Raw genomic sequence first — 13,625 nt, 5'->3', positions numbered from 1 at the left:
GAATCAATTTGTGAGAAGTGTATTTTTGTCTTTCAGGATGAAAGGGTATTTTGGTAATCTCATAGTGCAATTAAATTTGTTGAGATTGTTTCCCGTATTTAATTTTAATATTAAAATTAAATTAGTGAGAATATATTTAAATATATCTATTTATACATATTTAAATGAATTATTATTAGTAATTAAATGTTAATATATTATTATATATATTAATTGATTTTAATTATAATAATAATTAATTAATTAAAATATCATAAAGGGTGTGTTTGGTTGCAAGGGTGAACTAGGGTTGGAGCCCATGGCTATTCCTAAGTGGAATAGGGTTTTAATTGTTGCACTACATAAGTGCAACTTAAAATTAAAACAAGAAGAATTATTCATTCAATTAAAAACCCTAGCCACCTAAAAGGTTCTCTCTCTCTCTCTCTCTCATTTTCTTCTTCAAGTGAAGAAGAAAATTTTTCAATTTTGATTGTTCTTGATTCTTGATGCCGACAATTGTTCTAGCAAAACAATTGTCAGTTCTTCAAATTATCTTCGTGTGGACTTCCGTGAGCGCAATCCTACATTGGATCCATTAGTGAAGAATCACGTGAACAGTAGACGGTGAATAGTTGATTGTGAACAGTAGCTGGTGAACAGTGTTCGTGTCCGAAGTCAGAGATATTCGGAGGAGCCTCCAAACGTCAATATGAACTAAATCCTTGTATGGATTTGTTTTTAATATAGTTTTATTTTACGTTTTAGTTTATGCATGAAAACATTATAATCTGTACTCGGATTTTGGTTCGTGTAATTGATCGATTCGTTTTAAATATTATGTTTTTCCGCTACACAAATCCGGTCAATTACTAACAGTGGTATCCGAGCCTTGGGTACCAGATTATAATGTTTAATCGTTGATTGATAACATGTATATTTGATTGATAATACGTTGATGCATAAATTGATTGTTTTTAAATCTGTAAAATTTTGTTTAATTGATCAATTGACTAATGATGTGTTGATGAGTGACTTATTGGTTGGTTGATGTCTTGGTCGAATGCTTGTGCATTCAATTTGATTTGGATCCATATCGTTACATGAAAAATTGCAAAAGGGTTATTGTGCGATTCACTGTTTTGCGGTGTTAGCCGTGGCGAAATAACACTTCGCCGTGGCGAGAGGCAAAAAGTGAATCTGCCCACAGCGAAATAAAACTTTGTCGTAGCATGAAACTCTCTGGAGCGTTTTATGTTTTCTGGAAGTTTATGGTGTTTGCCGCAGCGAAATAAAACTTCGCCGCAACAACCATGTGTGTATGAACTTCGCTACAATGAAGAAATTTTTTTGCCGTGATAAGAAATCTACTGTTCTATTTTGCTTTTTTGTTTTTCGTACAAAGGCCAAATTATAGTTTTAGAACCTATAAAGCCAACAATAATTCTGCACATGTAAAAAGGGTAATTCAATAATTCCACCCACCCAAATTCAAAATGTTAATTTTGGATGGATGCAATGTTCTTGTTTAAAATTGCATGGTGCCCGGTACATGAGCCTTAGACCTTTGGTATGTTTTTGTAATTTTGGGTTTGCTTGTAATTTTATAAAGAAATAGGACCTGCGTGTCCTGCTTCTCTCTCTTATATCTTTATGTTTTTCTTCTTCTCATCTCACTCCCCTCGTATGTAACGCGAGGTTTCTATTTTATCGATGTAAATTAGAATATGATTTTTATTATAAAATAATTTATAATGATCGCGAAGAAGGAAATGAAGGAGCTATGAAGAGGAATAACTCGAAGACCCAATATTTACTTTTAAACCCCTAGGTTGACCCATTGATTCCTCTAGGCTCGAGGAAATCGGTTTTAGTGGGCCATGTACAGGCACGTTTTATTTTGTTTAGAATGCATGCTAAGGTTGAATGTTCAATAACATGCCAAACAATGACATTCTAACAAAGATAATAATCTGGTGAGAAATTAAATAAAAACCCTCAACTTAAGTATATTAAGTCACGTATGCCTTCCACCACCATGGTTTTAATCAAACCACTATTCGTCAGAATCTTGTTTGCCAAAGCGAAGGGTACACTTCTACCAGTGGGAGGTTAAAAATCATTGGAGTTTTCCTTAATGGTGATGGGTCAACTTAAAATGACTATTTTGCTTGTTCGTCAAAGCAAAAGTTGATAAACATGTCATAGGCATAGTTACTTGCTTTCTAACCGTGTGTCATGTTTCAGCTCAAAAATAGATTCCACAAACTTCTGGAATGAGAAACTTGGTCACATGAACTTCAATGACTAGGTAAGACTTTCAAAAAAGGAAGTGGTTAAAGGGCTACCAAAACTTGAACCTCCAAAAGGTAATGTATGTGGTCCATGTCAACAAGGTAAACAAACTAGGATATCTCATAAAGTTTTATCCAATCTTAATATCTCATGTGTTTTGGAATTGCTCTATATGGATCTAATGGGTCCTATACAAACCGAGAGTTTAAGAGGTAAGAGGTATGTGTTTGTCTGTGTTGATGATTTTTCAAGGTTTGCTTGGGTTGACTTTTTACGTGAGAAATCTGACTCCTTTAATGCATTTCAAAAATTAGTTAAAAGGTTGCTTGTTGAGAAGAGTTCCAAGGCTACAGAGATTGTGAGAATTAGGAGTGATCATGGTAAGGAATTTGAGAATGCTGATTTTGCTAATTTTTGTGATGCAGGGCATATTCCATGAATTCTCAACATCAAAAACACCTCAACAAAATGGTGTTGTGGAGAGGAAAAACAAAGTGTTGCAAGAAATGGCTAGGGTGATGCTTAATGCCAAAAAGCTTCCTATATTTTGGGCTGAAGCTATTAACATGGCTTGCCATATTTCCAACAGAGTTTATCTCAGAAAAGGTACCCTTCAAATTCCATATGAGTTATGGAAAGGTAAGAAACCTGGTCTCTTTTACTTTCATATGTTTGGATGCAAATGCTACGTTTTGAATGATAGAGAGAATTTAGGTAAGTTTGATTCTAGGAGTGATGAAAGAGTTTTCATTGGATATTCTTCCAACAGTCGTGCATTTAGACTTTTGAAAAAGTTTTAGAATCCATTAATGTTGTGTTTAGTGATGCAGAAGACTTTTTAGAATATTCTCAAGAATGTGAAATTCAAGACATGCCTGCTCCTCATGTGCCCACACAAGATGGTGTGAACACAACTTAACCTCATGAACCCAAGTCCTTTTCAAACGTGCTTCCACAAAATTCTGGTGCTACCACAACTGGATCTACTCCTTGTAAAGATTAATCCTCTAATTCATCATTGCAAAATGAAGGCATTGAGCTGGTAGTTGATCTCTCTAATGAGATTGCTCAAAAAAGGAACCCAAGAAGAAAAGATCCACCAATGTGGATACAGAAAGCTCATCCTCTTTCAACCATGATTGGAGAACCAAATGAGGTAATGGTTACAAGAAGGAGAAGACAAATGAAATTAACCATCTTTGTTATATGTCTCTTGTAGAACCGAAGAAAGCCAAGCAAGCATTGGAAGATGAGAATTGGATTGAAGTCATGCATGAAGAACTAGAACAATTTGAAAGAAATGATGTGTGGACACTTGTGCCGAGGCTTGAAGGAATCAACATAATAGGTACCAAATGGATTTTTAAGAATAAAACTGATGAGTTTGGTAATGTTCTCAAGAACAAAGCTAAGCTTGTTGCCCAAGGGTATACTCAAGTGGAGGGAATCGACTTTGATGAAACTTTTGCCCTTGTTGTTCAACTTGAGTCAATCCACTTGCTGCTGGCTGTTGCCTGCTACCTCAAGATCAAATTGTTCCAAATGGATTTCAAAAGCACCTTCTTGAATGGGATGCTCACCAAAGAAGTGAATTTTGAATAACCAATTGGCTTTCAAGACCTTTATAAACCCAATCATTTCTTTAGATTGAAGAAAGCCCTTTATGGGTTGAAGCAAGCCCCACGGGCTTGGTATGAAAGGTTGACATCTTTCCTTCTTGAGCATAGTTATGAACGAGGTAATACTGACAAAACTCTCTTTATCAAGTGTGTTAACAATGAAATCTTGTGTGCACAGATTTACGTTGATGTTATTGTGTTTGGTTCTACATCTCACTCATATGCACTTGAATTCATTAGCTTGATGAAGAATGAGTTTCAAATGAGTATGGTAGGGGAGATGAATATGTTTCTTGGTCTTCAAATTAAACAATTGGAAAATGGCATGTTTGTTTCCCAATTTAAGTATACTAGAAACATGTTGAAAAGGTTTTGTCTAGGGAGTGCAAAACATGCTAGAACTCTTATGAGTGCTACTCTTAAGTTGTCCAGATATGAACATGGTAAAAAGTGTTGATGTTTGTGCTAGGTTTCAAGCTAACCCTTCTGAGTTGCACCTAAATGTAGTAAAAAGAATTATGAAAAATGTTTCAGGTACGTGCGATTTTGGTCTTTGGTACTCATTTGATTCTAACAGTTGCTTGGTTAGATATAGTGATAGGGATTGGACAGGATGTCTGGATGATCGAAAGAGCACTTCGGGTGGATGTTTCTATCCTGGAAACAATCTTGTCACATGGTACAGCAAGAAGCAAAATGTCATCTCCCTGTCCACTATCGAGGCTGAGTATATTGCTGCAGGGAGTTGTTGCACTCAAATTTTATGGTTAAAATAAATGTTGTATGATTATGGTGTTGACAAGATTGTGTGACATTTTTTTGTGATAACAAGAGTGCCATTAACATCTCTAAGAATCCAATCCAGCATTCTAGAACTAAGCACATTAACATAAGACATCACTTCATTAGAGAGTTAGTTGAGGAAAACATCATTGCACTTGCTCATGTGAACACAAAATCTCAATTGGCTGATTTATTTACAAAAACACTTGACTATGATACTTTTGTTTTCTTGAGGAAGCCCACTGGACTACTTCAACTTGAGTAGTTTTTCATTTCTGTTGATGAATAAAGCATGAACATGCTACTTTTATTTTTGCTTGTCAAGTCCTTTGATATGTGCTAGCACTCTAATTGTAATTTTTCTCTTGCCTGTGCGCTAACTCTGATATGTTGTGTCCATCGAGACTCTCTCTATAGCATAACCTTATCTCATCATGAGTTGTTTGTCCATTCTTGTCACCATTATGAAAGAGCTACCTTGCTTAAAGTGTGACATTTTTGAGTAATTTTCTGATTTGTAAAGACCCCTATGTCTTGGAAAATCTACTATTAAGATGTAACACCTACTGAAAACTAGTACAATGCATGCAATTAACAATGGAAAATTGGGCCCAAAAAGTTTCTTTTCATTACAATTCACATGTCTTTTATACACNACACCATCACAAGGTAAGTAAATCCAACTCAAGCTAAAGTTTAAGAAATCCTTGAGTAGAGATTTTCTTTATGCATGTATAAATGATGCTTGTTGAGAAATTGAGTAGAGATATATGTTTGTTTGTTGAGAAATTGAGTTGAGATGAGTATTTATGTTGGGGTGTTGGATATGCTCTCTTTATGGGAAGTGTTAATGTGTGATGAGTTGAGATGAATTTGGAGGAGATTGAGTAAATATTTGGGAGTGTTCTTCTATGATAGGAGTTATGTCCATAGAGGGGAATTTCTTCCCATTTTGGATGGTTACAAAGAGAAAGAGAATTGTAGTTAGAGAAGAGTTTTGTATGCACATGAGTTGTTTGATGAAATGCCTAAGAGAAGTTTGAGAATGAGTTATGAACCTTATTTCTTGCAACATTGCATATTGTCATTTCTTAAGTGCATTAATGAGTATGAATCATCCATATGCATTAATTGTGCATTGAGAAGTAGCTTGAGAAAGAGTAGAGAATTTCTACACTATAATGTTAGCTTGAGAAAGATTAGAGACCTTTGTGCTTAAACTACTCTAAGAGCAAAAGAAGAGACTAGAGTGGGTTGTGTGATGGGGAACCCGTAAATGATGAGTAAAGTCACGAGAGTGGGTGCTTTGTGATCCCCAACCATGCCTCCGATCAGATGAGGCCGTGACCGTCACGAAGAGTGGAACATGAGGTTCCAGTCGTGCCTCTGGTAAGAAGGGGCTGTGACATTCAAGAGATAGAGAGAAAGAATGTACACTCACATGGCCAAGGGTTCCAAATCCATGTATAACTGAATCTAATCGGTACAAAAATGAGTAGAAGTCACGTAGAGCGGGAGAGTTCCTGGCTGTGCCTCCGGTAAGATGAGGCCGTGACATTCCCATGAGTAGAATGAGAAAAGAGAGAAATAAAAAGAACAGACAGAGAAAATGCGTAGAGTCACGAAGAGTGGGTTGAGTCCCCAACCGTGCCTCCGGTAAGATGAGGCCGTGACATACACCAGAGAATAGATAGAAAAGAGTATGAGAAACAGAAACAGAAAGAGAACAGAAATGAGAAGAGAAAAGAGTAAGGAAAGAATTAAGAGAAAGAGTTACGGGGATAGACGAGTAGAGGATTTACTTACTGAGCATTATTTGTGCTCACCCCGTTGTTTTTCTATGTTTTTGCAGGTTCTAGATGAGGACGCAGTCGAATGGAGTCGGCAGGCGAGGAGGAGTAGTTACACTGTCCACCACACTTTTGAGAACTTTTGTAAAGAATACTGACTTTTGTAATTTAATATGTATATTAAATAAAAGAAAAATTTTGGCCCAACTATTTTTAATAATGTACTCACATTTTATTATACATATTTTTGTATGAGTATAGTAGTATCAAGCAGCTATTACAGTCTAGCATTCTAGAACTAACCATATTGACATAAGACATCACTTCATTAGGGAGTTAGTTGAGGAAAACATCATTGCACTTGCTCATGTGAACAGCAAATCTCAATTGGCTGATTTATTTACAAAAGCACTTGACTATGATACTTTTGTTTTCTTGAGGAGGTCCATTGGACTACAACTTGAGTAGTTTTTCATTACTATTAATGAATAAAGCATGAATATGCTGCTTTTGTTTTTACTTGTCAAGTCCTTTGATCTATGCTAGCACTCTAATTGTCATTCGTTTTCTCTTGTTTGTTCCTAAATTTGGTATGTTGTGTCCATTAAGACTCTTTCTATAGCATGACCTTATCTCATCATGAGTTGTTTGTCCATTCGTGTCACTACTATGAAAGAGCTACCTTGGTTGAAGTGCGACAACCATTTTTGAGTAATTTTCTGATTTGTAGAGACCTTTATAGCTTGGAAAATCTACTATTAAGAGGACTACCTTCTTGCAAGTGTGAAAGCTACATTTTGGTTATGTTTTGAGAGTTATTTGCCCTTTGTTCAAAATGAAAAGAAAATCATCAAATCTTTATTTTCTATACGAAAAAAGAAAAAAGAAAAATGTTGTAGGGCATGAGGGAAAGGGGAGTTTCTCTTGCAAAATATTATTTGAGTGTCATTTAATCCCCTTTGAGGACACTATCACACACTTAGACAAGCTTTTGTGACTTTATCTCTCTTGTGTGTGATTAAGGAAGTGTTGTTCTAATTGCATTATGTTGACAACTTCCTTATAAGTTCTTGTGCCTTTCAAGATTGAAAAATTGATCTATTAGGATGTTTTGCATAGATTGACTCTCTTGACCTTCACAAATTCATGTGAAGCATTTCATTATTTTTGATTTTTTTTATATTTGTTCAATAAAGTTAGGCCTTTTGAAAAATTTTAGTGTCTTTTGGGATGTTGTGTGCTCACACGATTGCACTATGCTCACTCACTTAGGATGGAATTCTATTTTTGGTAAAACACTCTTTTAGGACTTTAGAATGATTATCTGCTATATTTGTTTGCCTAAATCTCCTTTGCGTAAGTTTTTTCCTAAACCCTATAACGTCGCCTCTTGTTTTTCATCTCTCACGATTTTTCTCTGTAACCTTCTTTGAATTTTTTTTGCTTATCTCATGGATTCAAGGAAGAAAACCATGGAAGATCCTAAAAAAAAAAAAAGCAAAGGAAGAGTCTCTCAAAAAGGGTTTCCATGCCTTGAAGAAATCCAATCGGCACAGAAAAGCTCTGGCGAAAGAACCATCCTCATCGGAGTCTGAATCTGAAACCCAAGAGAAATATCAAGAGGAAGAGTCTAGCCACTCTACCACCCCTGATCCATCCCCTGTTTCCAGTGACCACAGAACTTTGTGCACACACGAACTGAATTAGACCCTGCTTCATCGGAAAAATCCTCATCTTTGGCATCCGACAGTGCATCAGACAACAGTCCTATTGCTTCCCTCAAATCCCACAAGGTTGTCTTGTGAAGGCTATTCCATCAAAGCCTTTGGCATCGGCAAAGATGGCGAAAAATAAAGGGAAGACAATCATGAAAGAAGCTCCAACTAGTAAAATCCCACTTTTTATGTTGCCTGCAACCGAGAGTAGGTTTAGAAACCACATTGTCAAGAAGACAATTGTGAGTGAGGCCAATGTCAGGTTAGAGGATTTAAAAAAAAAAAAAAAAAATCATGCTATGATGAAGAAGTGTCAAATGGGTTAATATGGTCTCACGTTTGACTGCACCAATTCAAACTCTTGTGTAAGAGTTTTATGCCAATTTTGGCTTTGATGATGCTAACCCTAGCTCTGATGAACACAATGATAGAGTGTATGTCAGGGGTCTTTAGGTTCTCTTTAATGAACAGGTTGTTAGGGATGCCTTAGGTTTTGAAAAAAGTCAACAAACCCTTTAGGTTGGCTAGTCTGGACTTAGACAAAATTGTTAAGGTTGTGACTGGTGGCTTAATTGCAATATGGTTGAGAAGTGTTCTCTCCAACCTAGTGCTCTCACACCCTTTTATCGCCTGTTGTTCAAAATTTCCCTAACCAATTGGTCTCCATGGTTAGGCTTAAAAGAGCTCAACTTCTTTACAGGATAGCTAAGAGAGAAAATCAATTTGGCTTCACTCATTTTCACTAGCATTAGGGTGGCTACACAGTCCACACATGCCCTTCAGATTTTGCCTTTCCCTTCCTTTATTCATAGGATTATTACTACTTACAAACCAAAATTCTATGAAGTGGAGCCTATGCTAAAACTAAAGACTGTCACCAAGTATTTTTTTAAGCCGCCATCTGGGAAGATCCCATCTTCTTCTACTGTTAAACATGTACGCACTAACACTTGGCAGTCTAAGTTATTTGTTGCAATGTAGGACTTGGAGATGTCTATGGAGAATGTTCTTCAATATGTGAAGGAATTGCACTTCTCCTTCAATGATAGGCTGGACAAACTAGAGAATGAAATGAAGAAAGTGAAGAAAATTTTTGTCTCTGTTGTTCAGATTGATTATGCTGTAGTTCCTAAAGTTCTTATTGTTGTCCCTAATGTATCTGCTGCTATTCTTGTTGTTGTCGTTCAAGAAGAAGAAGCTGCTCATGAAGGCAATGATCAACCCGAAGATACAACTACACATGAAACTAAACAACACTCAAAAGAATAAGATGCCTCTCATGTGCACACCGAAGAAGTTGTTCGTCCTTCTGTCAAAGAGAACACCCCTTTTGTCCAAGAGGAATCCTTTCATGATGCTATTGAGCCCACATCTACTATTGCCTTTGATGTTCAAATGGAGGACACACATGTCATCATCACTACTCCTCCCAAGAAAATAGTCAAAAGGAAAGCTCATCGCTCATTTGTTCCTCACAAAAATCATCAAAACTTATGAACAAAGAGGGGGAGTAAGTATGGAGTGTGGGGGAGTGATTTTTAGACTTTAGACTTTGTAGTTATTTCTTTGATAAACTTTTAATTGTTTTTGTTTATTGTTGAACTGATCTACTGTTATCTCTCCATGAGGGAGTTATTTCTTTTATGATGTTTTTTATTTGATTTTAGATTTTTTTTTTTTATATTGCCTTGTGCTTGTGTTTGTGTTGCTTTTGGTTCATTTTCTTTGTATGTTTGTTTCTTGCCATTTTGCAGGTTTGATTGTTTTGATTGAGACAGGTTTGCTCTTGATCTCTTTTCAGTTTATGTTCTTTGTTCATAAGTTTGACAAAGGGGATAATGTAGAATATTCATGTTTGTCAAACTTATGACTTGTGAGTGTACACAATAGTTATGTGTGCACACTGGTTGCCAATCTTATGATTTGGCTTGTTTCTTATGTCTTGTGTGTGCACAACAGTTTTGTGTGCACACTGGTTGCCAGACTTATGTCTTGACTTGTTTCGTATCGAGTGTCTGTGCACAATAGTTTTGTGTTTGCACACTCGCTTCAAATATTTGCAATCCAACACGAGTTGCATATCTGATAAAGTAGAAAAGATATTTGTTTATCTTTGTTGCTACCTTTTTAGGACCTTTTACATGTGTCATATTATCCTTAAGTGGTCATAGGAAATAAAGATGCTTTTCCTGATTTGTTTTGTGGTCCAATCAAAGAAGGAATAGTTTCCTTTTTTGGAAAAACATGGGTCAGCTCTTTGTTGGCTGACGTGGTGCAAATGTGTTGAGCAAGAAACCCTACATTATATAATATCTCTTCTTGCGTGTTTGAATCTAACCATCTGATCTTTTATTCTTCTTTGTACTCTAAAATTTCATAGAGTATATTTTTCTCTTCAAAGGTTCATAGGTTAATTTCATTTTGTTCCAAACCTCACCATATAATTCATTGTCTCGATGGCTATTGGAACATGGTTCATTTGTTGATGCTGGTGCTTGGGGTCGGTGCTTGAAGCTTGGTGGTTCACAAGCTATTCTCGGTGTGTTCCTAGTGTGAAGAAGGTCCAAGGAGTTTCAACTCGTTAAGGATTCAGAGTGCGGTGCTAAGTGTAAAGTTGAACAGGGAGTTCTTTTTACTGTATCGTAGATCAACTTTGAATATTGTCTTGTGGATAAAATGTTGAAATGTGAAATCTCCTAATCTACTTGGTAAAAATATTTTGTTGCACTTAAAATGGTAATCTAACACCAAAGTGAGTTAACCAACTCTAACACATTAGATATTCACCTTAAAATGGTTATTATTTTGGTTTGGAAATACAAGCATTCAAATTTTCAAATTAACAATCAATTCAAAGTAAAGATTATAAATCAATAACTAAAGATTGCATTTACAGATCTTTTTTTTTTCCTTTGCTATCTTTCATTTTTATAATAACCAAAAAACATTTCCTATATTCTTGTTATTGGACTATCCACCCTCTGTGGGCTTGGAAACATAATGGCTTTTAAGCAAAAAGTTCAAAGTGAATTAAAACAAGAGTGGGGCTATTGACACCCCAATAATAGACTAAAGAAGCTTATTTCTTAAGACATCTAATTTCAAAGTTTTAAAATTAATTTTTTTTTCTTATAGCAACCCATAAATTCCATTAATGCCTTTCATTACTTTTTATCGTATTTTAAAAGAGTTAATATATATACACCTCATCATCGTTATTCTTAAAATAAATCTCAAGAACATAATACAGTTAAACAACACAAAAAATATATAGATTAAAATAGGTACTAATACTTTGATAAAAACAATAACAATGTGAAGCAATTTAAACTTTCAATTTTGTATTGCTTGTAACCTACTATATCCCATTGCGAATCTTGTTCTGCCATTAAACTATTTTATCGTCTTAAGAATAATTTGAATAGGATGAAGAAAAATTAGGGCTTATGAGATAATTGTAAGTATCAAAACTACTTGTAAAGATTAGGAAACTAAAGTTAATTTTAATAATTTAATATAAGGATAAATCTGTCATTATAAAATTTATTAAAAAGTGGGACTTCTTTAGTCCATCAGTGAGGTACTGCTAATAGATCCACATCGACAGAGCCACGTTTAGGCTTGAGGTGGCCATGAAAATTAGTCCTTGTGAAAAATATGTTATCGTCATGGAGTCTTTTGTATATGGCAAAACCAAAACGATGAGGTGTTGTAATTTGACTATCATCTTGTTTACTTACTAAATAACCCATATGATGATAAATAAAATACCAAAAAATAACCAATACAATTAAGAGAAATTGTTTTTAATGTATGAAATCTCGCCATTGTGTTAGTATTAACCTTCGTTTTCATTGGCTGTTAGAGCAAGAACAGAGTTGTAAATTACAGGTAAGACTTCATGTCGTTCTGGTTCAAAGCGGAACAACTCAAGAAAAACAGAATTTTGCGCCAATGTTTACACATGCTTTTCGCCCTCTCTAATGCATGCAGGTTGCACTACAAGTTGCAGAGAAACGCAAGTTGCAGATCGAATGGACAAGATTTGATATAGTTGTGTTTGTTAAATTCATAATCAACGGATGAGATGAACATGAATATTTGTATAAATTTCGAAAGAATTTTGGTACTGAAGTAAGAATAAAAATTAGAATTCCTTGTTTTCATTTTCTCTTGGTTTCTCTCTCTACTGTGTGAACCTTTTCATGGTATAGAGCTATTGACAGACGTCAATGGCAGATCCAAAAACACCTTCTCCTTCAGGCTTTGCCTCAGCTGAGAAAATGACAAATTCATTTTCATCTTCAACTCTGAACAACACACTACCTACCATTACTGTAAAACTAGGTGAAAGGAATTATGCCTACTGGAAGTCTCAAGTGTTTCCAGTCTTGAAAGCTTACGAATTGGAAAGTTTCGTTACAAGTGAAAAACCTTGTCCTTCTGCCCCTATTCTGTCCTCAACCGATGAATCTAAAAGATTAATCGATTCTGAACATGTAATGTGGAAGAAAATTGATCAATTCTTGTTCAGCTGGTTAATCTCCTCTATATCAGAAACTGTTGAAGGTTGATGCTGTGCTGGAAGTAGATTGACAAATGCATGTGAAACCTGGAAGAGTTTCTACTCTGCATGGACTGCATGGGAGTGCTTCTCTTCTTAGTAACTTAAAATATATTGTAGTTTAATGTTAATCCTTTGTTTAATGACTCAACTTTTGTAATGAAGTTGTTAGCCTTTTGTGTGGCTTAGCTTAGATTAAGGAAAAGTTTCGGCTGGTTGTTGAAACAGTTGTTGAAGTATGTTATATGCAGGTTTTGTCTAATGAAAATCATGTCCAGCTTTTAAGTTTCATCCCTCTTCTTTCTTTGAATGACCAGCTTCTAAAAAACGAACAGAAACTATGTTCAGGCATGCAGCAAATTGTGAAACTGCCTATGATACATGGCACACCTTAGAGATGCATTTTCTTATTGATTCTAAGGCTAGAGTGTTGCACTTAAGAAATCAATTGCAAACTAATAGGAAAGATAATTCTAGCATATTTGAATATGTGTTGAAAATGAAGGAAATTGCTAGTGGTGTGACCGTGAGTGATGAAGAGTTACTACTATACATACTTGATGGCCTTGGCTCTGAATATGATGCCATGGTAGCAGCCTTAACCATAAGAAGTAGTGAGGTATCTCTGCAAGAGGCTTAATTCCTATTACACAAACGTGAGATGAGGTTAGGAAAACAACACATAGCTTACATAGGCTTCCGTGAAGCTGCCGCGTTTCTAGCCAACAAACAGTCCATCTCTTCACCACAAAAATACCAATGAATAATAATTCAGATCATCCAAACACCTTACACAATCTCCGTCTCCAAACCAGAATGAACATAAAAATACCTATCAGGTTGCTCAGAATTTTCAGTTTTATAATCCAACCTTTGGTAG

At 35.5% G+C, this 13,625-nt stretch overlaps 1 protein-coding gene across 1 annotated transcript; it reads left to right on the top strand.

Annotated features, from left to right (window-relative positions):
* Window positions 1–12,413: 12,413 nt before the first annotated feature.
* On the top strand, window positions 12,414–13,385 carry LOC116121741. Its single transcript, XM_031407679.1, has 2 exons — window positions 12,414–12,750; window positions 13,063–13,385. The coding sequence occupies exons 1-2, from the start codon at window positions 12,414–12,416 to the stop codon at window positions 13,383–13,385; spliced, it is 660 nt and encodes a 219-aa protein (XP_031263539.1).
* Window positions 13,386–13,625: the final 240 nt, after the last annotated feature.

The sequence above is a fragment of the Pistacia vera genome, unplaced genomic scaffold, assembly GCF_008641045.1.
Source record: "Pistacia vera cultivar Batoury unplaced genomic scaffold, PisVer_v2 Contig128, whole genome shotgun sequence".
Lineage (NCBI taxonomy): Eukaryota > Viridiplantae > Streptophyta > Magnoliopsida > Sapindales > Anacardiaceae > Pistacia > Pistacia vera.
The sequence above is the reverse complement of the archived record's forward strand: the minus strand, read 5'-3'. Positions and strand labels throughout refer to the sequence as shown.

Coding starts and splice junctions, on each gene's coding strand:
- LOC116121741 (XM_031407679.1), top strand. CDS start 12,414: ATGGCAGATCCAAAAACACCTTCTCCTTCAGGCTTTGCCTCAGCTGAG. Junction 12,751..13,062: donor TATATCAGAAACTGTTGAAG/GTTGATGCTGTG, acceptor TTGAATGACCAG/CTTCTAAAAAACGAACAGAA.